Source organism: Hyperolius riggenbachi, chromosome 7, assembly GCF_040937935.1.
Source record: "Hyperolius riggenbachi isolate aHypRig1 chromosome 7, aHypRig1.pri, whole genome shotgun sequence".
In the NCBI taxonomy this organism is placed as follows: domain Eukaryota; kingdom Metazoa; phylum Chordata; class Amphibia; order Anura; family Hyperoliidae; genus Hyperolius; species Hyperolius riggenbachi.
The window spans coordinates 66088186-66115895 of record NC_090652.1 but is presented as its reverse complement, the minus strand read 5'-3'; the positions used below and the strand labels follow the sequence as shown (position 1 = coordinate 66115895).

The 27710-nt window shown below is 43.4% G+C and overlaps 1 protein-coding gene across 1 annotated transcript in view; it reads right to left on the bottom strand.

Annotated features, from left to right (window-relative positions):
- The window catches only part of LOC137526035 (uromodulin-like), a 71690-nt gene that overhangs the window by 27943 nt on the left and 16037 nt on the right, over positions 1-27710 (bottom strand). The window contains exons 5-12 of the mRNA XM_068247247.1: positions 21479-21656; positions 18998-19196; positions 18029-18039; positions 11611-12432; positions 11413-11523; positions 7861-8063; positions 3868-4022; positions 978-1226 (exon numbers count right to left, since the gene is read on the bottom strand). Coding sequence (XP_068103348.1) covers positions 978-1226; positions 3868-4022; positions 7861-8063; positions 11413-11523; positions 11611-12432; positions 18029-18039; positions 18998-19196; positions 21479-21656 — 1928 coding nt within the window. The remainder of the gene's footprint in view (positions 1-977; positions 1227-3867; positions 4023-7860; positions 8064-11412; positions 11524-11610; positions 12433-18028; positions 18040-18997; positions 19197-21478; positions 21657-27710) is intronic.

Sequence of the window (27710 nt, the reverse complement as noted above, 5' to 3'; positions counted from 1 at the left end):
ATATATTCAGCAGTGGTGCTCTGGGAGACGTCACATCTTCATGGAAGCTTACAATGGTAGGGTCATCACCAGATTGTTTCTTGTTTTCATTGTACTCATTTTATGCAATTAATATGTACCTGGACTGCTGGAAGCTTTTGCAATTGCATTTGTGTTGCAGGCAGTGGTGGGCCGAAACTTTGCATGTGCAAAATTTTGCATCAAAATTTACAATTACGCATCATAATCGTAATGCAAAATTTCAGAGAAAATTGTAATTAATTTTTAATTTGTAATTCATTTTTTTGTGTAATTTTTGCTAAATTTCTCATAATTTCTTGCCGAATTTAGAGGTTAATAGCAAAACTCTCATACATGCTATTGCTACCAAAATTGCTACATAAGTTAAGCAGAATAGTGGGTATTCGTCACAAAAATAATTTTTCAAAAAGACTTTGTAGTTTTTGAGAAGCTTGATTTTAAAAATGCAAAGAAAAATGGTTATTAAACTCTAATTTTTCTAAGTTTAAAAACCATTTTTTGCTTGCATTTTTAAAACCAAGTTTCTCAAAAACGATACGGTCTTTTTGCAAAAATTTTTTTTGACTTGTACCCACTATTCTCCTTAACATATGTAGCAATTTTGGTGTCAATAGCATGTATGGGGGCTTTGCTATTCACTGCTAAAGTCAGCAAGAAATTCCCCAAAATTTTGCAAAATTTTATGTGAAATTACGAATGACTACATGAAATCAATTGAATTTGCAAATCGTAATTACATAGAGGTGTAATTGTGAAAATGTATGAAAAATTTTGCGAAATCGTAATTTGTTGATTACGATCATCACTAGTTGCAGGATGTTTGATTGTATTATGTGCAAACTACTTGTGCATTCATAGTCTCCATTATTGTTTGGATGTACAAAACTATGGAACATGTTGGTGCTATATGAATAATAATCAGTAAATGTAAAAAAAAAAAAAAAAAAAAAACTCACCTCTCTTTTATGATGAAATGTTTGGTCTCAATGTTTTTGTCAGCAGTTGAAGTTAAATAGCAGTTCTTCATAATCACCACAATGGCAGGGGAATGTGTGGCACTGAGTGTAATTACACCAACGTGCAGCATAGATGAAGAGTTCTGCCACACTTCTGAGCCTGTGTAAGGAGTGGTGTAGTTGGTATCTTGGAAGAGACCCATCTTGATTGTATAATTTGAAGTCCCTCCAGTATTAATTATAGCTGAGCTGTAAGAAATGATAGTCAACATAAAGCTAAAATTGGATAAGTATAAAACAATTGTAGTTTGTGTTGTATTTGTAGACAAAAATATAACAAAGAACTAAATGATAACCTACAAGTGAAAATACAGTGAGTGGGTTAAAAAAACCTGGATGGTAACCCTCCACCTATCACCACCATCGCCCTATCCTTCCTCAAAATGACCTCGATTTATCATTGTCTTTGAGATCACTTTTTCCAGTTTGTTAAATTACCGAATTCGAAGTTTATCGATTTTTAGTTGTATTCAAGGTTTTTCCGCATTCGGTGTGAATTCGATAAAATATCAATAACAAATCGGTAATCATTCGGTAACGTGTCCATTTTACAGTGGTAATTTTAACACAAGGCCATAAGATTCCCATGGAATTGTGGGTAAAAGGCAGTCCTTGAACACTACGTAGCAACATTCTGAATAGGGCTTAACATCTGGACCAGGATTCTGGAAGTGGCTTGGGACAATCCCACAATTTCGCCAGCTACGGCTTGATAGGAGCCTTTTCTGAAAAAAAAAAATAGTGCAGCTAGCAAATTAGTTAACCCTGGCACTGCCTGTGTTCTCTTACAAGATAATTCAAGAGAAATGCAGATGTCCTGTTATAGCAAATAAATATATTCTCTTGCAAATTGATATGGTTCTAGAACAGGCATGGGCAAACTTGGCCCTCCAGCTGTTAGGGAACTACAAGTCCCACAATGCATTGCAGGAGTCTTACCGCCACAGTCATGACTCATAAAGGCAAATGCATTGTGGGACTTGTAGTTCCTTAACAGCTGGAGGGCCAAGTTTGCCCATGCCTGTTCTAGACATTATTCTTGCCCTTCTGCGCCTTTGAATCACTCTCAGCTGATACATAACCACTTCAAATGGCTCCATCTTCTCTGTCAGCAATGATCTGACAGGAATAACGACAGAGCAGTGAAGGAGATAACTAATCCTAAATGTAAAGCTAAACCACGCCCACTTTCATTTTCATGAATTGCACTTTCTTCTGTTTTAACGCAGCACTAACGAATTATTGCCAAATTATTACTGAATGCTTGCTAACAGCTGTAGATAAATTTGATGATTCCTGAAATTAACTTAACGAATTCGGTATTTTACTGAACTATCGTTAACCAATTCGATAAGTCTTGATGAATCGAGGCCAATGTCTTTTTTATCTCATTGTTCAGGGACAAATACCTCTTCCCCATCTCCATGCTCTTCCCCAAAAGAGGTAAGGGGAGGGCATAGGGGAGCATAATTTAGAGGTTCCTTCTATAATAAGGAGGATCTCAATTATCTACACTATTCAAGGGAAAGAGTATATGAGTAAACTGGTACACTTTACTCAACCTTAAAATGGAGAAAAATGCATAAAAAATTGATAAAATAAAACACCACAATCACATTTTCACCAACTTTTACAATACATTTCATTCCTTCCCCAGTCTATTCACACATGACACTCTCCTGTCTTCTGGTGTGGTCACCTCATCTCACTCTCACATCCAGGACTTCTCACACGTTTTACCTTGCCTTTGGAACTCCCTTCCATAGCGTTTATGTTCTGAGCCTGAAATTCTTGAAACTCACCTAATAAAACATCCTTTTAGATAAACATATAACCTATCATATGTGTTCCTTTAGAGTTATTTTTACATCTGTGTCAGATGTTGGGGCTCACTGCCTTATTTGATAGCCACTTTGTTGGATGGCTTGATTGATGGATACATTTGGTAATAACTGATGCCGGATTTACTTTTGAAGACAATAATAATCACTTTTCTGATGACAAAAATACACTCAGCCTTAATATAGCTAGTTACAGTCTCTGTTTCTTTGGCAGGGCAGCAATCACCTGGATCTTGCCTGCTGTCACTTTAACTTGGCCTCTGGTCACTGCCTGGCTTGGCCACTGCTGCCCCCTGCTCTGCTGGTGGTCTGTATGCTGGCCTCTCTCACTGGCCTCCTTACTCCCTCACCACCGCCTCTTGACTGACTGACGAGCGCTCTGAGGGAAACTGGTTTAAACCAGTTCCCTCTGGCTCTGTCTTGCATGCTCTGCCTCCCTGCGCCTGCGCTGTGTCTCACTCCTAGCTTGCGCAGAGCCTACAGAACATTCCCCTCTCTGTTGATGTGGCCGCCTTAGCAACCAGTCTATGGGACCATATGAACGCTTAGGCATCCCTCTCTATGCACCGTTTTAGTTCCACAATGCTAATTTCAGAGGATAATTTCAGCCTCACATGCTAAGTTGACCTTACACATGTAAATACAGTTACACAGTACATTACCCTCTTTTAGAGGGTTACACTTTTCATTACAGGGGCCTCACATCCTACACTTACCAAACAAAACTGTATGAACAGAGGGATTTTTTTTAAAAAAGCATCCTACAAATGTTTAAAACAATCTTGTTTCCTACTAGCATGAGTACTTATATCTCTGGTTAGTACATTTTAAGCTCCTCAGGGGTGGGGATTGATGATGACAGAAATCCTATTTGTGGATAGTGGGATATTTCTGTGGGATAAGCACAGCATACTGAGAGCACACACCACTCTAGCTCTACATGGACACCACATTGTTTTCAGCAAATGCGCCAAGACAGAGCAACTTACGCAGAGAAGGAATTGATGGTAGATATAAGCATGATTTCCATATTCAGTGGATAAGAACAATTGAAGTCGATAGAATAATTCCTTTTTGTAATTGGTCCAGGAGATTGTAAAGTCAAGTAAACAGTATTTATATACGTGTAAACACTTCCATTATTCTGAAAAAAAAATGTTCACAGGAAAGAATTATTAGTACTTACAAAGATTAATCAACAGCTTTATTTGCAGTAAGGTATTTACATTTACATTTACATTCATTTAAAATGAAAAAAAAGTGCAGTAGCCCTCAGCAATCAATCGGAAATCATATCTTAGAGAGTCTGACTATAATCTACTGCATCAAAAGAATGTATTTATAAACTGGTGGACGTGTTCATCTTTCTTCCTGCTCCTCAGATGCTTCTCCTCTTAGTCAGCCCCTCTACTAGTTGCCATAATAATCCATCTGTAATAACAAAGACTCAAGAAATCCTGTCAAAAGCATGTGTGAATTTGTCACTGGGGTTTCCTATTAGTCTATTTACCGACCAATGGGATGATTCCGCTATAATTGTTTGGGCTTCTAGCTAGTTTGGAATTGTGTCTGAGAGCACAGAGAATAGAGCTCTGGCAAAAAGCATCTTGCATTCTACCCCCAGGGCATCTTATTGGTCCTTTAATCTGACCAATAGAAATCTATCTCAGAAATACACCAATAGAGAGCCCCTTTGGGGGATATTATGCTTGAGCTTCCTGGTAGTGTTACAGCAGAATCCAGCAGAGGTGCAGTAGTAGTACAATCGGAAGACCTTACTCAATAATTTACAATGAAAAAAAATGAGTATAGGAATAGAAGGCTAAAGCAAAAATAATCATTTTAAAGGACAATAAAATAAATTTACAATGAAAATGAAAAGATAGAAATATAAAAAAGTGGTTGCTGTCACAAGGATTAATTATACATACAAAGAAAGAATGTTAGGGAAGAGAGGATAGAAGTTGCCATACTCATGAAAAAATGGAAATATACTTTATATTATTATTTTATTTGCAATAACATAAAATGTACATTTAACTCACTACTATAAACAAGTGAGAGTCAAAAATGACCTCCTTTACCTATTTACCTAGGAAGTGGTTCTGAAATATCAATGAACTTCCTATAGTTTAGTGCCTAATGCTAGGTACACACCATACACTTTTCTGTTAGATTTTCTGATAGATATACCTGCCAGATAGAATTTTTATGTAACATGTTGGAAAAACATGTGGCAGGTAAATCTAACAGAAAATTGTATGGTGTGTACCTAGAAGCCTTTGATGAATTGAAAACTGTATCCCATACGCCAAAAGGAGTAGTATACCCGCATCTTGTCTTTTCATCATGTCTTATTTTATACACTCCAGGATTTAACCTCCCTGGCGTTTTGATTCCCGTGGCCGTGGGAGGTTTTTTAACATTTTTTTTTAAATCATGTAGCTAGCCTAGCACTAACTACATGATTTCCCCCTCCCTGCGGCATCCCTCCCACCCCTCCGATCACCTCTGGCGATCAAGCCCATCAGGAAATCCTGTTCTGAACGGGATTTCCTTCAAGGCTTTCCCAGTCACCATGGCGATAAACAGAATCACGTCATGACATTACAGGGAGTCCCGATCCACCCCATAGCGCAGCCTGGCGGCGATTGGTCAGGCTGCACATGGGGTCTGCAGGGGGGCCCTCTTTCTCGGCGGGTAGCAGTGGTGATCAGAGAAACACACAGCTAGCAAAGTGCTAGCTGCGTGTTTTAAAAAAAAATTATTCAAATTGGCCCACCTGAGCCCGAGCAGTGCCCTGCGGCGTTACTGGACGAGCTCAGCTTGTTCGTATTGCCCAGGAGGTTAATTTGCTTTAGTTGCTGCTGCTAGGCAGTAAATATGATTGCCTAACTTTTTATTAAAAATATAAGTCCTTTTCCAAGATTAATGTCCCTAGTTGTAACCGATTTAGGTTATATAGCGTTATGGCTCAAGCATGACCAAGGTGCATGACCTTACATTAATCAACATTAAGATAATTCCGTAGAATGCATCTTACCTGCTTAAAGTGGACATGAACTCTTGCACAGGACAGGAGGAAAACATTGTAAAAATGCACCCTGTGTGTAGTTAGAGAGTTTAGCCTGTCTAATGCACCCTCATCTGTGACTAATCACAAGTGTAATATGGTCTCTCAGCTGTTTCATTTAAGGAATCTCAGAAGCCTCAGCAGAGCAGCTCATTTATAAACAGAGGATGTTAACCCTATGTCTGCTTCCATGAAATCAGGAAATAGACACACTGCAGATGTATTGCAGGGTTTGTATCATCTGTAACAAATAAACATTTTTCTTTAAAGGTTATATGCTGTTGCTTGTCTTTTAGAGCAGAGTAAGTTGTGAGTTCAGGTCCACTTTAAGCTAGCCACACAAAGGTAGATCATGGTCAAGCTGTTCAGTCACCGTCGGTTTGTAAATAACTCAGATAGTGATCCATTCCTACCCTACATGGCAAACTGAACACAAATATATTGATCATTAATTGAACTACAAGCATTGTACTATGCAATGCAGTGCACTGCTATGGGCCATGATTCCCTGCTCCCCCCTGCCCCCAGCTCATACATATTACAACAGGTTCAGACTTGGCTTGAAGTGAATTCATTGAGAATGTTAGAACAATAGTTGAGTGGCACCTTTCACTAAAATTATCCCTTGTGTATTATACTTGATTGTACACTCTATCCAGAATAGGTGAACTTGTATTATTAGCAGTGCACTACCACTTCAGTGTATGATCTGACATTGTATTAATACCTGTATTGTGGATCTTATTGCTTATTACCTGTATTGTTATATCTATTGCCTATTACCTGTATTGTGTTGTCAGTCAGCCCTGTTAACATTGTCTGTAATCCTATGTATTGTACAGTGTAATAATAATAATAATAATAATAATATTTTAAGTTAAGCACATCTTAACCTGAATTTAGAGTCTAGGCTCAGAGGTGTATCCAACAAGCAATAACTTCTTTCGGTTGGGTTTGAGTTTGGGCCTATTACTTATTTTAGAGCAAGGAGTTTTGAATCAGGATGATACCATTTATTGGCTAACTTAGAGATGAACAAAGAGTGAGCTTTCGGCTTATAAAAAGCCTTCGTCGGACTAGCCGAAAGCTCACTGTTTATTCATCCTGATTCAAAACTCTTTGCTTTTACTGTTGGCTAACACAGTACAACACTCTACTTATTTAAGAAAGAGCGTGTAATGGGAGAGGTTTTCAGTCTCTACAAGAGTCCAAGTTACTGTTTATAGTTGGTTTCTTTTATATATTTCATTGTATTTTTCCTCTCTCTGTTATACCACTTTAAACATAATTGTTGACCTACAAATGTGTTGATTGTAATTGCTCATTACACTGTATGTTATGATACGAATAAGCATAGTCTTTGAGATTGCAACTTGCTTATACATTTCTTATCATTGTTTATATCCATTTGTTTGAGAAAAAATTAATAAAAATGCAAAGTATAATACTAATAATAATAACAATATAATTCAGAAAGGGATTCAGAATAATTGATGCGTGTATGGCCGGCTATAGAGTTTCTATACTAAGTTAACTCTATAGATTGATTGATATGGCCAGTGGCCCCCACGAACTTACCAGTACAGTGACAAGAGGGATAAGGATTGATGGAAATTACTGGTTGGAGACACTTTCAGCTGAATACTTCCCCACTGGACCAGGTGACATATGACCTGGACATTAAAAACAGGAGGACTAGGGACTGGAAGACTGCTTCCTGGGGAGGTGAAATTCACCATTTTCACACAACAAGTTTTTAATTTCTTTATTTGCCTAGACATGAGCTTTCATGCTATGCCCAATGTCATTTCAAATGTAAACTGGGTAAAATGTGCACTTAGTGGCTGCTTTGGCACAGAACTCCAGTGATATAACTTCAGGAAGAAGTAACTAGCTGACAGTGACATACCGATACTTGTGCTCCACAGTGGCCCTTTACAGGGAGAGTGACCAGAGTAATGTAGAGTTTGTCTCCTCTTTCAATAGTTCCTCTGCAGGAATTGTCTCTCAGGTGGACAGATGATGTTTCATAGCCCAACTGCTCCAACAGACATTTGCTTAAAGTCACCTTAATATAGTCTAGGCTGCAGCTGACTTGGGGTATGATGTAATCTGTGGAAGAAGAAAAGTGATGAATGTTGGCGACAGCCAAAATAACAGTAAATCTCATTTAAAGTGTAACTGTCGGGCATAAAATCAAAAATCAATTCTTTATTTTTATCTGGTAAAGAAGTAATAAGGATGCTAACTAGGCAATCCAAAAGTTTAAATCACTATTACTTTTCATTGATAAATGATCATTCCCCAGTTTCCCTGACTCTTATATGGTACATGTTCGACCAAAGGAAGTTGCAGGAAATGCTGGGTTGTCTTTTCTTGCTTCTTTACTTTCCTCTCAGACTTAATGCAGGCTGATTGGCTGAAGCATCTTTCCCTCCTGTTTTCCCCTCCCACACCTCTGTTTCTCTTTGATTGGCCAATATCTCTCATGCTGATCCAATGCATTTTCTATTGCAGAGCTGGGTGGGAGTGCCTGAAGACTGGGAGGCAGGCAGGCAATGCATACACAATCAGGCAGAGGAGAGTAAAGGAGAATATGGCATTAGGATTGGATTAAAGAAGATAGACAAATTAAAATGGAGAATCCTAAGAAGGTTTTCTCTTTTTTTTTGTATAATTTTTTTTTTTTTAGAAAAATGACTAAAATCAAAGTGTGGACAGTGAAACACATATGTTGTGTAAGTAGAGAAAGTATTTAGAGATGGCCCGAACATCAGATTTTGTGTTTGCGGACCGCGAACATGAACTTCCACAAAAGTTTGAGTTTGTGTGAACCAGGCGAACCGCTATAGACTTCAATGGGCAGGAGAATTTTTAAAACATACAGGGACTATTTCTGGCCACAAAAGTGATGGAAAAGTTGTTTCAAGGGGTCTAACACCTGGAAGGGGGCATGGCAGAGTGGGATACATGCCAAAAGTCCCTTAGAAAGTTACATATTTGATGCAGAGTAGGGTTATAATCCCTAAAGGGCAGAAATCACATTGCTTTCCTAAATTGGAGGCATAAAGTGTGTTTAAACATCTTGCGTGTGTATACATCAAGGTGGAACACTTGCATCAGGTGCAGATATTACAGGGGCGGCCCGGATGTTTGTACTGTGTGTTTACACTAACAGCATGGAGTCAGAGTAGGAGGAGAAGAGAGAAGAGAGTGAGCGAGGTTAAGAGGTCATCATTGGGGAAAAGCAGCTTGTTGTGCTGTGTGATAAGTCTGACATTGAGTAAGGAGGGGGAGGCAGGAGATCAGCAGTGTTTCATTTGACTTGCAAAGCAGAAGGGAGGAGGTGGCACTGCTGTCCTGAGTGAGGAGGAATGGAGTGGCTGAGGGTGAGCAGTTTATTTGTCACAACCTCAAAGCCAGCCAGTGTGCTATTATGTTGAGCTGCAGCGTGTCATGTGAGAACATTAAATGAAGCAGAGTAAATTGTTGGGTGCTATGCGATCATTCCAAATCAGAAAGGGGGGGGGGGTTGCATCCTCACAAGTTTGCCTCAGGTAGCAAAAAGTCTACAATTGGCCCTGCTTATAAGTGTGTGCACATGTCAAATTTTTCATGATAGTGGTCATTTACCATCTGCTTGCAGTGAAATATGTTCATGCAGGAGAGGAGACACCAGCTTGCCCCACAACAAGGCACAGATGTAAGACAGATGCAACAGAGATAGGCCCATATCCTATTAACTTTTCTTTTGAGCTTTCTCTAAATAGATATTTTCAAATTGTACTAATAAAATACATTTGAGGCTACCCAGCATGCAGCCAAACACTTAAAATAAGTTTGAATATTGTGCTCATACAACCTAATCTTTTATGTAGACCCTCTTTTTCTTAATCTCTCTCACTCTTATGCTAACAGTCTCACTTTATATAAACCTTTTTTCGATATTTGTTTCAATGAGTCCTCATCCACCCCCAACCACCTCTCGGTGGGAGTCCCCCAAGGCTCTGTCCTTGGCCCCCTACTGTTCACCCTATACACATCCTCCATTGGCAAGGTTATCTCCTCCATGGGTTTTAACTATCATCTGTATGCAGATGACACCCAGATCTACCTCCACACCCCTGACATATCCACCACTACCATGGACAAGGTCTCCTCCTGTCTATCAGCCATCTCCTCCTGGATGTCCGCTAGGTTCCTGAAACTAAACCTAGACAAAACGGAATTTATGATCTTCCCACCCCGGACATCCATAAACCTCCCAGATTTGCATGTCACTGTTAACCACATTACCATTCCCCCTACCTCTCAAGCCCGCTGTCTGGGTGTCACCCTGGACTCCGCACTCTCCTTCACTCCCCACATCCAAAACCTCACAAAGTCCTGCAACTTCCACCTTCGTAACATCTGTAAGATTCACCCTTTCCTGACCTCTGCCACCACAAAAACTCCTCATCCATGCCCTCATAATTTCCCGCCTTGACTACTGCAATGCCCTGCTGTCTGGTCTCCCTATGACCCGAACAGCCCCACTGCAGTCCATCATGAATGCAGCAGCCAGAATTATCCACTGCTCCCATCGCTCCACCATGGCAGATCCCCTCCTTGAATTCCTCCACTGGCTTCCTATCCAGTCCAGAATCAGATTCAAGATACTGTGTCTGACCTACAAATCTGTCCACAAAACCTGTCCAACCTACATTTCCGATCTTACTCAGAGGTACACACCTATCCGCTCACTCTGCTCTTCCAATGAACTTCGCCTAACCGCCCCCCGCATCACCCAGTCCCATGCACGCCTCCAGGACTTCTCAAGAGCTGCTCCAACACTATGGAACTCCCTACCTCCACCCATTAGGGCAGCCCCCTCCTTCAACATCTTCAAGAAAGCCCTCAAAACTCACCTTTTCACTCTGGCCTACTACCCCTCACTAGTGCTCTAAACCCACAGCTGAATTCTGGTCTCCTACCTCTCGTGTCCCTACCTCTCCCTTTAGATTGTAAGCCTTTGGGCAGGGCCCTCCTTCTTTTGTGTCCAACCTGATCATGCACCTCCATTACTGTGAACCCATGGTATGCATCTGAGTGAACCTAACTTGTCTAATCTCCATGCTCCCCTCCAGTGACTAAGCATTACCTTGTACTCATACTGAGCTGCATGATCTGGTCTTTCTTGTATTCATGTATTGTCATTTTGCTGTATGTCACCCCTACATATTGTCTGTAACCTTAACTAATGTCCAGCGCTGCGTAATATGTTGGCGCTTTATAAATACAATAAATAAATAAATAAATAAAATACCGTGATCCGTGTTGCTTATTTCTCCAACAGGAAAAACTTCCACCAAACTCCTTAAAGTCAACATGTCAGGCAGAGATCATAAAAAACATCTTGAGACTACAATAAAGAAATTAAAGTTCACATTTACTTCATTTTCAGGCAAAGTTTGTTGCATACCTGTCTGATTTACTGATGATGATTTTTTACAATAACATCCCTGAACACCATCAATGACTCCACAATCTTCATCAGCAGCACAGTCTAATCCTGAGCAATTAGTGTTGGACTCTGGAAGGTGGGAGAATGATAACACATACCAATCAATGCTGTAATAAAGTCAACATATGGTCATTGGGGTCCTGTGTAAAATCTTACCCATACAATAGCCTAAGCTGCAAATAGGAGTTCCTTGTAGCATGTACACATAGAAGCCTTGAGGACACATTCTTACGTTAATGTTCCTAGACCAGAAACAGGACTCCCCACTCCAGCTGGCACAAGTTGTGCGGTCAACAACACCATCTTCGACTGTAGGGTGAGAACCATTCATCCACATGGGAGCTTCGGTTCCACAGCTGAAGGCTGGCACAACATGCCCGAGCATTTTCTGATCGTATCTGCCTTTAAACCGATACCAGCCTTTCAGGGAAACATCACAATGAATCCAATCCAAATTATTGTCAAAGTTATAGATGTTAGAAGGACTACGCCAGGTGTCAGTGAGTATGGTATGGACAGAGCAAGGATCAATACAATAATAGGATCCAGGAGATATTATGCAGTCTTCAGTAGCTTTGCAAGGCTTTCTTTGTTCACATTCATTGACCTGACAAAATTTTCCATCTCCGTAATATCCATAGGTGCAACCACAAGTGAAAGTCCCATAATAATTTGTACATTTACCCAATAAGATATTACAGTCATTGAGAGAGCTATTGGCGCACTCATCAACATCAACACACCCAAAGTCTTTATCATATCTCAGTCCTGTATAACAAGTGCAAGTGTATGATCCAATCGTATTCAAACAAAAAGTGGCCCCAAAATAATTGCAATTGTTGGTGTAGTCCTGGCATTCATCTACATCCTCACAATATGAGCCATTTCCTGCAAACCCCTCTTTACAGGTGCACTGTTGGTAGCCACCAAATTCTTCACAAGTGGCATTTGGATGACAGTTGGAATTGGAGCAACTTCCTAAAAGAAAGCATTAGGTTTATCAAAAAGAAGTATATTATAGACTAATGCCTGTTTCTTCTACAGTGTTTTTTTTGTTTTTAGTTTTTTTTCTTTTGATTTTTTTTCTTTTTGTAAAGGAAATAAGGAATACAAATAATTGTTATGTTTAAAAAGAACAAATACTATTCATACATATAGTCTTGGGTTACTGTTGGGTCATATCTAGTATATTTGGTAGTGATGATCATACCTGGTAGTGATGATTGTAATACTAATTACGATCACTTGAAATTTTGTGTAATTTTTAGCAATTACAGCCATACCTAATTACAGTTTGGACATCCAATTAATTTTGCATAATCAGTTCATAGTGTTGCGTAGTTACTCAAAGTTAAACAATAATTCTGTGCAGAATTTAATGGTTAATAGCAAAGCCCCAATACATACTATAGTCACCAAAATGTCTACGTTTGTTAAGGGGAATGGTGGGAACAAGTTATTGCTATGTTCAGGGGAATAGTGGAAATAAGACTAATAAAAGTGCTCTTCAAAAAGACCTTGTTGTTTTTGAGAAAATCGATTTAAAAAAATACAAAGGAAAAAAATTCAGTTTAAAAAATATTTTTCATTTGCATTATGTTATTATTATTATTATTATTATTATTACTCTGATTATCTCATAAAATACAAGGTCTTTTTGAAAATGTGTTTGTTTGTATTATTTCCACCATTCCTCTGACCATAACCATTTTGGTGATGATAGTATATATGGGACCTTTGCTATGAACAGCTAAAGTTGGCATGAAATTATGCAAAACTGCAGAATTATGGTTCCTGATTATGATTACATACTAAATTAAGTTTGATTGTTTCCGAATTACAATGCAAAATTACGATTGCATCATAATTACGATGCAAAATCATAAGGGAACATTTCAGGAAAAATCATATTTAATTTTGTTTGTTTGTTTGTAACCTTTATCAGGTACTGCCATTTTGCAATTACCTGTAATTTTGCGTAATTTCATGCCAATTTTAATGGTTGAAAGCAAAGCCTCTATACATACTATCATCACCAAAATTACTATATATGTTAAGGGTAATAGGAGGAACCAGTCACATTTTTTAAAAAATACAGTTTTTCAGATAATTTTAAAAATTAGCTCAGGCCTAGTGCACACCGAGCGGTTTTTGGAGCGATCCGCCGGCCGCATCCGCCTGGAAAAACGCTTGGCTAATGTATTGCAATGGGATGGTGCACACCGGCGGTTTGAGTTTTTTGCCAAGCCGCAAACGTGCCTCCTGCTGCGCGTTTGCGGATTTCGGAAGCGTTTCGTCCACAATGTAAAGTATAGGAAAAACGCAAACCACTCTGAAAAACGCTACTTCAGAGCGGTTTGCCAGGCATTTTTGTTACAGTAGCTGTTCAGTAACAGCTTTTACTGTAACAATATGTGTAATCTGCTACACAAAAACACACGCAAAACCGCTAGGTATGTTTAGAAAACCTCTCTAAACATACCTAGAATCACTCTGAAATCAGCTCCCAAAACCGCTAGCGTATTGCGGATCTGCTAACGGTTTTGGTGTGCACTGGGCCTCACACTGTATAGCAAAATGTCATGAATGTTAAAAATCATTTTTTTTCCAAAAACCACAAGCTCTTTTAGAAAGAAAAACAATATGTGTTCCGACTATTCCCCTTAAAGCGGAACCGTAGATAGAAAATAAACACATTGTTTCACTTACCTGGGGCTTCCCCAAGCACCCAGCAGCCATCCTGTCCTGCGCCGCTTCTCGGCCAGCTTCCGTTCTCCCGCCAGGCACTTTCGGTTTTGCAGCTGGGCCACTGCGCCTGCGCGGCTCTGGCGATGCGTATCCTTTCTACTCGTTCCCCGCTATTGCAGAGGGGAACACGAAGAAAGGATACGCTTGGCAGGGCTACGCTGGCCTCGACTTTTACAAGTTGAGGTACGGGACGGAGTGGCGGCGGGAGAATGGAGGCTCGGGCAGGATCGGAGCGGGACAGGACAGCTGCTGGGGGCTTGGGGAAGCCCCAGGTAAGTGAAACAATGTGTTTATTTTCTATCTACAGTTCTGCTTTAACATACATAGCAATTTTGGGGATGATAACATGTATGGAGGCTTTGCTATTAACTGCTAGCACAAAATTACGTGAAAAATGACAAATGGACCCAAAGTCAATTCAATTTCCAAATCCGTTATTGTAAAACATTATGCGAAAATGTGTGCAATTGTAATTAGGAGATTATGATCATCACTTGACAGCCTCATTCTCCTCATAAAGCAATGTGCCCATTGAAAATAAGGACAGGAGCTCCTCAGACAGTCCCTTGGCCGTGGGTTGCCCAATGATAAGGGACAAGCGTGTAGGGCTCTGTCTGAAAAATGCCAAATTGAAGTACCCCCACTGTACATATGGAGAGGATTATGGTCAAGCAATCTTTGCAACAGTGGAGGATGGCAATTTGGGTCAGGTAGTCTTTGCTGTCTGGGAAAAAAACTGCCTGGTGCCCACACCTAGAACCTCCCTGAATACCTCTTGTGGGTGTTGGTGGCATGTTTTGATGAATTTGTACAGCAACCAGTGACCTGGTCTGTCCAATAAACTTGCACTAACATTTCCATATAAAAGGGAGCTACTGGAGACAAACAGCCAGATACTCTAAATATATGTATTGCAAATGTAGTAATGTGCAATTCAAAGACTTTGTGCATGGCAAATTTAAAGAGACCCTGTATCAAAAAATACATCCCCTGGAGGGCACTTACCTTGGGAGGGGGAAGCCTCAGGGTCTCAATAAAGCTTCCCCCATCCCGGCAATCCTGGCTCGACAAGCCTGACAAGGCTTGATATATTTACCTTCCCTGGCTTGAGCGGGTGGCGCTGTTGCAGCTCTCAGCGCGGAAATTGACAGAAATAGCCAATCTCTGTCAGGTCTGCTCTACTACGCAGGCAACTTGAGCCTGTGAGGTACTGACAGCTATTTCAGCCTATCTCTGAGCGGAGGGCCAATATTGCGCCTGTGCTGGAGCCTGGAAGGTACATATTTACATCCCCGCTGTATGGACGGGCACAGCGTAGACCACCGTGGAACACAGGAGGACGGGGTAAGTCTCGATAGGACCCGGAGGCTTCCCTCACTAGAGGTGAGTACCCCCCAGGGGAACTTTTTTTAGTGACAGGTTTTCTTTAAGATGATCAAGTAGACAAGTAGATGTTAATAATTTCTGTCTGCGTGCAAATTGAATGCAAATTATATCCTAATCCAGCTTGTAATTGAGTCATATTCAGCAGGATGTGCCGGATATCGGGCCATGTCCAAGCTGCATACAATCTTCATTATAAGGTGGATGGAGTTATTTCCATCTCATTGTCCATTTATTTTGCAAATCTACTACTTTATGCATTAAATTAAGATTGGCTGAGCTAGGGCTTTAATCGCTGCAAAAGTTGCTATGAGTATATACAGTGTCGCAGGTCACTATACCTTTATCTTTGAGGCTTACCAGTCGTGTTCATCCCTGGAAAAGATATAAAAACAGGTCAGTTGATTCAGTTTGCTCCATAGATTAAAAAAAAATAGATATACTTTTGTTACACCGGTTTGTGCCCACACTCCTTTCACCTACAGTTGAATACTGCAGTACATTGTTGCTGTTTCCACACTGGAGTACTGATAATGCTACACCCAGGGCTGGATTTACCATAAGGAACTATAGGCACCAGCCTACAGGCGCCTGATGATGGAAAGGTGGCTCACTCCCCTACCTGAGTACCTCCCTCCTTCTTTCCCTATGCATTAGTCCCGAGCAAAGTGTAAATGAGAGGTTACTCATTCTGCTTTCAGCATTCCACTTATCAGATCTCCCTTCAGTCAGGGGCACCTCTAGCTACATAATTCTGAGGGGACTTCTGGCTAATTAATGCTAAGGGACACATGTAGCTATCTATGAAGGGCAAGGGAAGTAAGAGAGAAGTGACCGCTGGGCCAGCCAGCCCACTTGTGGTGCAGTGCGGTGGGAGTTTGTAGCTTCGTGGAGGGTGAAGTCTAGGTTGCGAGGAGATCTGTGCCTATAGGCTCCTGTGATGTAAATCCGGGCCTGACTACACCAGGGCCCATATGCAATTCATTTTTTCACCTGAGTTTTCACCTAGGTGATATTTTTAAATTTGTCAATAAAATGCATTTTAAGCCATCAGAAAGCATGAAAATGCTCAAAATAATGTTGATAGTACTTTTTCATTTACTTTTTGGTACTTTTTTAGTTGAAAAGTGCTGGAAAGTTATTCTAATTTGAAGATGAAAAATTATCTCCTAGGAGAAAAGTCAGGTGAAAAAGTGAATTGCATATGGCCCCAGGTGTTTTCTCCTAGGTGATATTTTCACACCTTGTAAATAAAATGGATTTTAAATCACCAGCAAGCAAGGAACTACTCAAAATAATTTTGATAGCAGTTTTTCAACTACTTTTTGGTACATTTTTTAGTTGCAAAATGTGAAAAAGTTTGTTTAAATTTGAGATGCAAAATAATCTCCTAGGAGAAAACTTAAGAGAAAAATTGAATTGCATATGGCCCACTGTCTCCAACCACTTGTCCCAGGGACACAAGGGGGCATATACAATTCAGTTTTTCACCTGAGTTATCTCCTAGGTGAAATTTGTGAACTTGTTAATAGAATGCCTTTTAACCTGTCAGCAAGCTAGAAAATACTCAAAATAATTTTGATAGTACTTTTTAACCTACTTTTAGGTACTTTTTTAGTTGAAAAGTGCTGGAAACTTATTTTAAATTGAAGATGAAAACTTATCTCCTAGGAGAAAACTCAGGTGAAAAAGTGAATTGCATATGGGCCAAGGAGTGTTCACATCCTTTATCTGCAATTACCCTCTCTAGTGACATGATTACTTCTGGATTTTAGGGTCTAAAAGCAGTGCAATTTTTTTCCAAGCGCTTGTACCCTAAAAGTGGGAAAAAAAATCATACCGCTAGATAGATCTGCGGCAGCCCCTGCACTTACTTACCTCCCCTGGATCCAGCAATGCAATTATCCATCTGTTTACCATCATGACGACAGGCAACAATCTCACCAGAGGGATAAAGAGTCTCCAAGGACAAGAAGAACAATTGCTGCCAACGTCTGGATCCCAGGGGAGGTGAGTTGCAAATGCCTGCTGCGCAAAGACTCTGCATATGTCTCCCGGTGTCTAAAACAAGTCAGACTCGGGGTTTCTGCTCTGGGCTGCGGATTTCCAGCCTGAGCCTGACTCGGGTTTCCCGCTAATGAGGTTAAGAGCATGTCCAGTAAAACAAAACATTTATACACAGAGGAAGGTCAGGCGCCACCATGGGGGGTTAAGTTTAGACACCACCAGGTGAATTCTGTGTGAGAGCATGGAGAGGTACCATCAGCCATTTACAGATAATCTACTGCCACAATTTCCTGACTGTACGCATACTGAAATCTGATCTAACATCTTATGGTCATGGGGCAATGTGGCATAGTGGTACATAATCGATTGTTCACCACATCAAAATAATGTAGGTATTACTTTAACCATTTAAGCAGCCTGGATGTGATTGTCACACCCAGTCGGCTGCTGCTGTGCTTCTGCGCGCTCCCGCACACACCCCTGTGCCGCCCCCGATAGCCCGGAGATCAATGAATGGGCACATAGTTCACATTCATTGATCTAAGTCTCCGGCAGAAAAACTGTCTTTCTGACGAAAAAAGTTCCCCATCCTCCTTATGCTTCCTGTAAGCGAGCACTTCGCTTCCAGGGCTAAAAAAAAGGGAAAAAAAATCACTGTAGCCATCTTGTTGCCAAATAGTAAAACTATATCTACATACATTTTTTTTTTATAAAATAAACCCACATTATTACATTTAAACATAACTGTTTACCTCCCACATTAAAAATTGCCCAAATACAATTTTTAATGAAAAAAAAAATTACAATAAAAAAACATAAATAGTTACCTAAGGGTCTGAACTTTTTCAATATGCATGTGAAGAGGATATATTGCGAAATTTTTTTTAATTATAAGCTTGTAAATAGTGATGGACGCAAAACTGAAAAATGCACCTTTATTTCCAAATAAAATATTGGCGCCATACATTGTAATAGGGACATAATTTAAATGGTGTAATAACCGGGACAAATGGGAAAATAAAATACATAGGTTTTAATTATGGTAGCATGTATTATTTTAAAGCTATAATGGCTGAAAACTGAGAAATAATGAGTGTTTTTTATTTTTTTCTTAATATTCCTGTTAAAATGCATTTAGAAAAAAATAATTCTTAGCAAAATGTACCACCCAAAGAAAGGCTAATTGATGGTGGAAAAAACAAGATATAAATCAATCTATTGTGATAATTAGTGACAAAGTTATTGACGAATGAATAGGAGGTGAAAATTGCTCGGATGCATAAGGTGAAAAATACCCGCAGGCTGAAATGGTTAAATTGGCCATTAGCCATATGTCAAGAAGTCAATTCAAAATATTCCTCAGCAAGACAGTGTGCTACAATATTTAGAGATTACAGTACATAACTTACCAGTAATTCCTAATATTTTAACTGTGAGGATTCCATCCCCCAGGACATCCAGGGTCCAATTTCCTGCAGCCACATTTTTCAATAAATAGGAATTGATAACATCCATTTGATAATTGTAGTTATTGAAGTAGACATATGAGTTATAGTAGATGTAGTCATAATAACGGGGATTTTGTTTGAATGTTATTGTCTTTCCTAAAAGAAGAAACATATAAAAATGAACATACCTATACTGTAAGGTCAACACATTAAACATACATATGTAAGCTTAAAGGTATTTTAGTATTCAGAGCCCATTAGCATTATACCAGAACAATAAGTCATTTTAGGAGTGGTGTATTTATTATGCAACCAGATGGCAGTTTTCCCAACAAAATGCAACCAGATTGTCGGCAGATTTCCCTACAATATGCAACCATATTGTCAGCAGATTTCCCCACAAATTGCAACCAGATTGTCGGCAGATTTCCAAACAAAATGCAACCAGATTTTTGGCAGATTTCCCAACAAAATGCAACTAGATTGGCGGCAGATTTCCCAACAAAATGCAACCAGATTGGTGGCAGATTTCCCCACAAATTGCAACCAGATTGGAGGCGGATTTCCCAAAAAAATGCAACCAGATTGGTGGCAGATTTCCCAAAAAAATGCAACCAGATTGGCGACAGATTTCCCACCAAATGCAATCAGATTTTCGCCAGATAATGCCACATAATGCAGTATATGTAGTTAGGTCTACAGTGGGCTAACATTAATTACCTGGAGGGAGGGTGGTTGGGCAGGCTGGCACACTATTTGTGGTGCAGGCACTGCACTGGGTAGGCAGTTAGGTAGCTGGGTGGGAGGGTAGGTAGATGGTTGGGAGGGTAGGCAGATAGGTACATGGGTGGGTAGTTAGGTAGCTGGGTGGGAAGTTAGGTAGCCGGGTGGGAAGTTAGGTAGCCAGGTGGCAGGGTGAGCAGGTAGGTAGCTGGGTGGGCAGTTAGGTAGCTGGGTGGCAGGGTAGGCAGATAGGTAGCCAGGTGGACAGCTAGGTAGCTGGGTGGCAGGGTAGGCAGGGTAGGCAGATAGGTAGCAGGGTAGGCAGTTAGGTAGCTGGGTGGGAGGGTGGGCAGTTAGGTAGCCGGGTGGGCAGTTAGGTAGCTGGGTGGCAGGGTAGGCAGACAGCTAGCCAGGTGGGTGAGTAGTTAGTGGGATAGGGGCCCGACTCCTATCCCCCCTGCCTCACCTGGGGTACCCCCTCCTTCCATCAGCGGCGAGAGAGCGGCATATACAGGAAACTCCGGCGGTGTAATCAGCAACTAGAGTTTCAGCTGCCTCCCGGGCTATGGTGTCTCCTCTGTATTGCTGCTCGCATAAACCAGGAAGCGGTGCGAGCAGCAATACAGAGGAGACTGTGTTCCCCGGAGGCAGCTGAACCTTTAGTGGCTGTTTACCCCGCCGGAGCTTCCTGTATATGCCGCTCTCTCACTCACCGCTGATAAAAGGAGGGGGGACCCCAGGTGAGGCAGGGGAGGGGGGCGCCGAGGTGTGGGAGGGGGGCCCCGGCCGGCTGCATAAAAAAAAATAAAAAAGTAAAAATAAAAAAAAGTCCTCTCAGCTGCGGGCCCCCTGTGACGTAGGGCTGCCACGGGGCCCCATAGCAACGCTATGGCTGCTATCCCCATTGCTACGCCCTTGCATCAACACACTATATAGATTATAGGGACAAATTGGCAGTGCTCCTAAATCAGGCTGTATCTGAAATGACTACCAGCAGAGGAGTGCACAGCCCCCTAGAGGCTAAATACATGCCTTGTATTCGAAATAGATGCAAACTATGCACTAAATCCCTAAACTCAAGACTCAACTCAATAAAAATGGAATGAAAACTTGAAATATCAAATGGGCGCAGCTAGCCATAAAGTAAACTTAGATGATTTATACAGTAGGGAGAGAGATGGGAGCTCTTCCCAAGACAGGCTGCATTTTAATGACTACCAGAAAAGATGTGCAGAGCCCAGATACCATTTTATTGCCAGATGCCCTAGGTTCACCCTACGTTTATTTGGTAATTAGAGGTTAGCGTCCCTTCCATGAAGGATGACCTCATCAAGGTGGAAGGGTCAAGTACGGAACAATCTTCATGCAAAGGGTTTTGAATGCTAACATCCTCCATTCTGTTAATGTTGGAGAATCTGTTTTGCATGCAAGTTGAGTACCCTGCCTATAATTGGGCTCTGCACATCTGTGCTGCTAGTCATTCAGATGCAGCCTACAGGAAGACACACTATTAGAAGATGGTACAAAAAGTCCAATATTTAGGTCTGACTCCTGTATAAGTCACTCTCTATCATTTTTTGAAGTCAGACCTACATTTCTAGACTTATAGTAGAGTATATACAGTATGTAGCTTGTAGTGAGAAGAGAAAAGATTGGTTACCCGGTTAGGATGACAGAAATGGATCGGTACAGATATTCAGCCAGAAATTTCTTACCATTTGGATCAGTGAAGTTAAGAGTGAATCTGTCATCTCCGGTAACCAGTAAGTGCATTAGAGAAGATGCAACATTAAATGTCACCTTATAACTGCCGCTGACATTTACACTCATGTCCAACATGCGAACCGAGGAATTCAGAGGTTTAGCCAAAAGTATTTTCAACGAATTTGTAAACTGCCGAATATGAAAGAAATGGAAATTACGTCACTTGTAAAAATAACTATGTTTTGTACAACAACATATTTAAAGGACACCTAAAGTGAGCGTTATATGGAGGCTGCCATATTTATTCCCTTTTTTGGCTGGGTGTACACATAGCAGAAATGCTAGCGTAGTGGGAAATGCTGTGTTTTATGTAGCAATGTTAGTCTATGGGATGCAGAAGAAGCTGCGTTTCAATGTATGTTTACGGTATGCGCTTTGCAAATACTGGTAGTGTTGCATATTATGCACAATGGCTGCCAAAACACACATAATGAAAGTTTATGATAATGCATATTTTTTTTTCTGTTTTTTTTTTTGTGTTTCTGCTTCCTGTTGTCTTCCTAGTGATTTGCATAAATAAAAAAAACGCATACAAAACGCATATGCTTTTTACATTAGCAAACTGCAAACACATTAAAATGCACGCAAAATGCATGAAAATGCATTTGCGTAAAAAACGAACCAAAAACACGTTGAAAACGTAATAGAAAATCACAAACGTCCCCTACAAAAATTGTACTTTTTCACGCTATATCATATGTGAACCCAGCCTTAAGTAATAACAGTTGCCTGGCTGCCCTGCTGATCCTCTGCCTCTAATAATAAAGTTTAGCCATAGACACTGAACAAGCATGCAGCAGATCAGGTGTTTCTGACATTATTGTCAGATCTGATAAGATTAGCTGCATGCTTGTTTCTGGTGTGATTCAGACACTACGGTAGCCAAATAGGTCAGCAGGACTGCCAGACAGCTGGTATTGTTTAAAATGACATAAAAATGGCACCCTCCATACAGGGGTCGAGTCCTGCGTGAACGCGGGTGGACGACGTCCACATACTTTTTTTGTAGAGTGGACGTCGACCACCCTAGCATATATGGAGGGTAGCAGCACAGTGGAGAGAAGCATTGTGCAGAGCAGCGGGGAAGGGCGGACATCTCCCCCCTTCCCTCACCTTGGGGCTCCTCTTCCTGGCTCTCCCCTCCAAAACATTTGCAGTGGCGGTAGCTGGCAGCGGGCATCAGTGGGCGGGACTTACCTCCTCCTGTTTCGGCGAGTTGAAGCTGTGCGTGCCACTGCTCTGGTCTTGACTAGACCAGACTAGCAGCACAGCTTCAACTCGCCGGAACGAGGAGGAGGTAAGTCCCACCCACTGATGCCCGCTGCCAGCCACCGCCACTGCAAATGTTTTGGAGGGGAGAGCCAGGAAGAGGAGCCCCAAGGTGAGGGAAGGGGGGAGATGTCCGCCCTTCCCCGCTGCTCTGCACAATGCTTCTCTCCACTGTGCTGCACTCCACTGCGCTATGCGCGGCACAGAGGCTTTTAGGGTGAGTCCACTCACCTCTTTTTCCAGGACTAGACCCCTGCCTCCATATCCCTCTCACTTCAGGTTCCCTTTAAATTAAACTTGGCATTAGACATAAAGTTAATCTTATTTTTTTCTTGTTTCTTCTTCTTTAACTAAAAACACCTACAGCTAAGCAGTGCTGCTCATCAGGATACCGGATATCCGAATAGACTCGGATATCCGAACTTTTTAGGCCTATCCGATCGGATCCGGATTCCGGATAGCTGGACGGAAATCCGGATAGCTCTATGCGGATAGTTGGTCGCATAACCCGGATATCCGCGGATACCGATCGGATATCCGAATCCGGGTACTGTAACCATGGACATGATGTCCATGACGTCATTCAGCCAATCAGAGCGCTCCCAGCCTAAGCCCAAGCACCCAATCACAGAGGGGAACCTTGGCCAGTCCCTCCTGTATATAAGGAGGGGGGCATGTTAAGAATCTCGTCCTTGCTTTGTGACTGCCACTGAGATAGTTTGTCCAGTGTGTTTGGCTGAAGCAAGTACATTATCCCAGTGATAACCCAGCGTTTTAACACTAAAACACCTTCTGGTTTTACTGTTTTACTGTGTTGTAGTTAGCTTAGCTAGTCTGTGTAATTTGTTAGTGTCAGTCAGTCTTGTCAGTCAGTCTTTCAGCTGCAGCAGCTGCCTGTGCCTGCTACTAGGTCCTGTGTCTTTGTGTGTGCTGTGTCTGTGTGCACACACTCCAGGCTCCTTGCTGCTGGCTGGGCTGCTATTACTACTGCTACTGTGGTTTTATATTGTGTAGTTGCAGACAGTGCTAGTACTACAGATTATTGCTGCTGTGCTGCTGCTGAGTGAGCAGTGTCAGTGTGTTTAGTTGTTGTACTCCTGTCTGTCAATCTGCTGATCATTTCCAAGCCCGCCGCCAATAATAAAAGTGCACCAAGTACCCCACACACATCATCTGTGACGTCGACTCATCAGTGACAGTGAGTCTTGTACTATGTCTGGCACTGGCAGTGTGAGACGGGGGAGGGGCAAGGCCAGAAGGAGAGTGAGCAACATTGCGGCCTCTGGCAGCAGTTCTGCCGCATCAGTCATTCCGCCGCTACCCACTGGCAGTCACGCTGCAGAGACGCAGCAGCGTGTTGCGTCAATTTTCAAGCAGGGTCAGCGGCGCAGATTGGAGGAGAAGGACGCCGCGTCTGTGATGCAGCAGATGGCGCATGACGAGGAGCAAGCCAGTGACAGTGAGGCCACCACCACCAGCCCTAGCCCTAGAGAAAATATTCTCAGCAAAATTGGCTTTACAGAAGAGTCTGAGATGCTGACAGTAATTGTTGGGGGGGAGCCCGTCCATGATGTGTCAGCAGAAGAGGAGTTTGAGGCGGGCTCATCATCCCAGCAGTTTTACGAAGGGGAGTTTGATGATGAGGTGAAGGACCCGGACTACCAGCGACCGGAGGGGCATGTCAGCTCTGACTCTGAGGAGGAGGAGTCAGTGTGTATGGCACGCAGGTTGAGCATTGCAGGGATTGGCAGGAGCAGCAGTGGGCATGGAGTACGTGACCCGCAGGCTGCTGCTCCATCTGTCAGTGGCACGACTACCACCAGCCGCACCACTCAACCCCAGGCCCCAACCACCACCGGGAGAAAATCCACAGCAGCATCCCGTTCTGAGCCACGTAAGGGAAAACTCCAATCCCCAATATGGCAGTTTTTCCATCTGCCCTCACTGGATAGCAAATTTGTAACATGCAAATTATGCCATGTGAAGCTGAGCAGAGGGTCTCACCCCTCCAGTTATGGCACCTCCAGCTTCATCAACCATCTGGGCAATAAGCACAAACCTGAGCATCAGGAATTCAAGCTGCTGAAGGAAGCTGGCGCTGGCCCTTGCAGAGGTCAGAGCACTATAACCAGCTTTGCCACTCCTGCTGACACTGAGGCCTGTTCAGGCAGCCAGTCCTCCTCAGTGGTCTCCTCTGTTCCCTCCTCAGCTTCCCGTGCAAGCCTAAAACGCCCCCACCACCAGACCCTGCTGAGTGACTCTTTTGTGGTCAGGGCTCAGCCTCCCGGCAGCCGTCGCATACGCCAGCTGAACGGCTTGCTTACACGGGCCATGTCCTCCCAGCTCCTCCCGTACTCGTTTGTGCAGGAGGGGAGCCGGATGCGTGCGCTCCTGCAGTGCGCAGCGCCGGATTGGCCAATCCCCAGCCGGCACTACTTCGCACGCAAGGCCATCCCAGCACTGCACTGCTTTGTAAAGGCCAACGTGGAGCGTGGGCTGGATCATGCGCTTGGTGCGCGCGTCCATGTGACAATGGACTCATGGAGCAGCCGGTTCGGGACAGGCCGCTATTTGTCCTTCACCGCGCACTGGGTCAGTTTGGTGGAAGGGGGTGAAGAGGAGACAGCAGCATCATCACCACGGTGGGTGGTGCCACCCCGCAGCAGGGTCAGGGGAAGTGCAGCAGCTTCCAGCTCTGATCCGGTTCCATCCGCCGCCAAACAACCCCGCCTCAGCAGCAGCGTGAAGGCCCACCACTGCCAAGCGCTGCTGCAGATGGTCACGGTGGGCAAGAACAAGCTGACGGCAGACCACGTCTTGGCCAAGCTCCGAGAGCAAGAGAGGAGTTGGCTGACCCCCAGAGGCCTCAGAGTCGGAGAGGTGGTGGCCGACAATGGTGCAAACTTGGTTGCCGCCATCCAGCGGGGAAACCTCACCCACATCCCCTGTCTGGCCCACGTCCTGAACCTAGTGGTGCAGAAATTCCTGCACACCTACCAGGGGATGGACACTCTTTTGGGAGCGGCAAGGAAAACGGTGGGTCATTTTCGCCGCTCGGGTGGTGCCACAGCGACCCTTACAGCCGTGCAGATGGAGCTGAACCTCCCACAGCACCGCCTCATTATAGACGTTCCAACACGCTGGAATTCCACCCTGGCGATGTTGGAACGTCTGGTTGAACAGAGGCGGGCTGTCAACCTGTACCTGGCCAGAGCCACCATGGATGCCAACTTGTTGGGGACCGGCACCACCCACCTCCCAGACATCATCCGCCCTGCTGAGTGGGGAAAAATGCAGCTGGTGTGCTTTGTGCTGGCACCCTTCCTGGAGGCCACCAACATGGTCAGCCGGGACCATGCGTCGCTGTGTGAGTGGTTGACCATTGTGTGCATGCTGGACAAGGCCCTCGATGCTCTGCTGGAAGTGGGAGAGGAAGCCTTGATCCAGCAGCAGGAGCAGCAGCAGCACACTTCACAGTCCACCTCTGTGCAGCAGGAGGAGGATTCGGAGGAGTTGGAGGAGGACTTGGAGGAGTTGGAGGTCCCTGACCTTGAAGAGGAGGGGGCACAGCGGAGTGCAGCTGCAGTAGTGCGGGGGTGGAGAGAGCAAGATGAGGCTCCGGAATCAGAGGAGGACGACAGCACTGTCAGCGGTGCAGAAGATGATAGGTCAGCAGAGATGGCAGCCCTCTTCCCCATGGCAGTGCACATGCTGCAGTGCCTGCGCAAAGACCCAAGGGTGAAGGAGATGAGTGCTCGGGAGGACATCTGGATCACCCTGATGCTGGACCCACGGCTGAAGGGGAAGCTGGCTCAGTTCCTGCCTGTAGGAGGAGACCCTGTGCGCCGAATCAGGGACTTGCAGCGGATTCTGGTTCGGCGCTTGGAGGAAGCCTTCCCCCGGACTCCCACCCCCCCTGCTGTCTCAGTCCAGCCAGCACAGCAGCAGGTGCCTGCATCCAGCATCAGCAGGCGCCCAACAAACCTGCTGTCTCTGACAAAGGCGCTCTATGCCACACCAGTACCGCTGCCTAGAGAGGAGGTGCCTGCAGCAGCATCCGGCTCTCAAAGCCAGAACCAGCACCTGACCCGGATGGTGGCCGACTATATGGGGTCCTATAGCGGGCTTGACACCGACACCCCTGTAGACCCCTTGGAGTACTGGGTGAAGCACCTGGATATCTGGGGCGAGCTGGCGCAATACGCCCTGGAAGTGCTGTCCTGCCCGCCTTCCAGCGTTATGTCGGAAAGGTGCTTCAGTGCGGCCGGTGGCGTGGTCACTGAGAAGCGCTCTTGTCTGTCAGGCCAGTCTGTGGACAGACTGACTTTTTTAAAGATGAACGAGGCTTGGGCAATTGGTGAGTTCCTGGCCCCTGTTGTTGGCAAGAGGGGGAAATGAAGTGGCTGAGTGGTTATCACTATGCCTGCTTGCTGCTTAACCACCCTTTACCACCACAACCTCCTGACTCCATCTTCATGAAGCCAGGTTCTTATTTTTTGAACTGTGCCGTGGTACCTACCATGGTCAACTATGTAAACACAATAGCTGTGTAATTTTTTTGGAGGTGTCTGTGCTGTGCGAGTTGTGGGGAGGCCCCAACTGCGTCAGTACGACCGCTTCCTGGAACCTCTCCTAATTTTTTACTGTGCCGTGGTACCTACAACAGTGCCATGGTCAACTATGTAAACACAATAGCTGTGTAATTTTTTTGGAGGTGTCTGTGCTGTCCGAGTTGTGGGGCCCCAACTGCGGCAGTACGACCGACCGCTTCCTGGAACCTCTCCTAATTTTTTACTGTGCCGTGGTACCTACAACAGTGCCATGGTCAACTATGTAAACACAATAGCTGTGTAATTTTTTTGGAGGTGTCTGTGCTGTCCGAGTTGTGGGGCCCCAACTGCGGCAGTACGACCG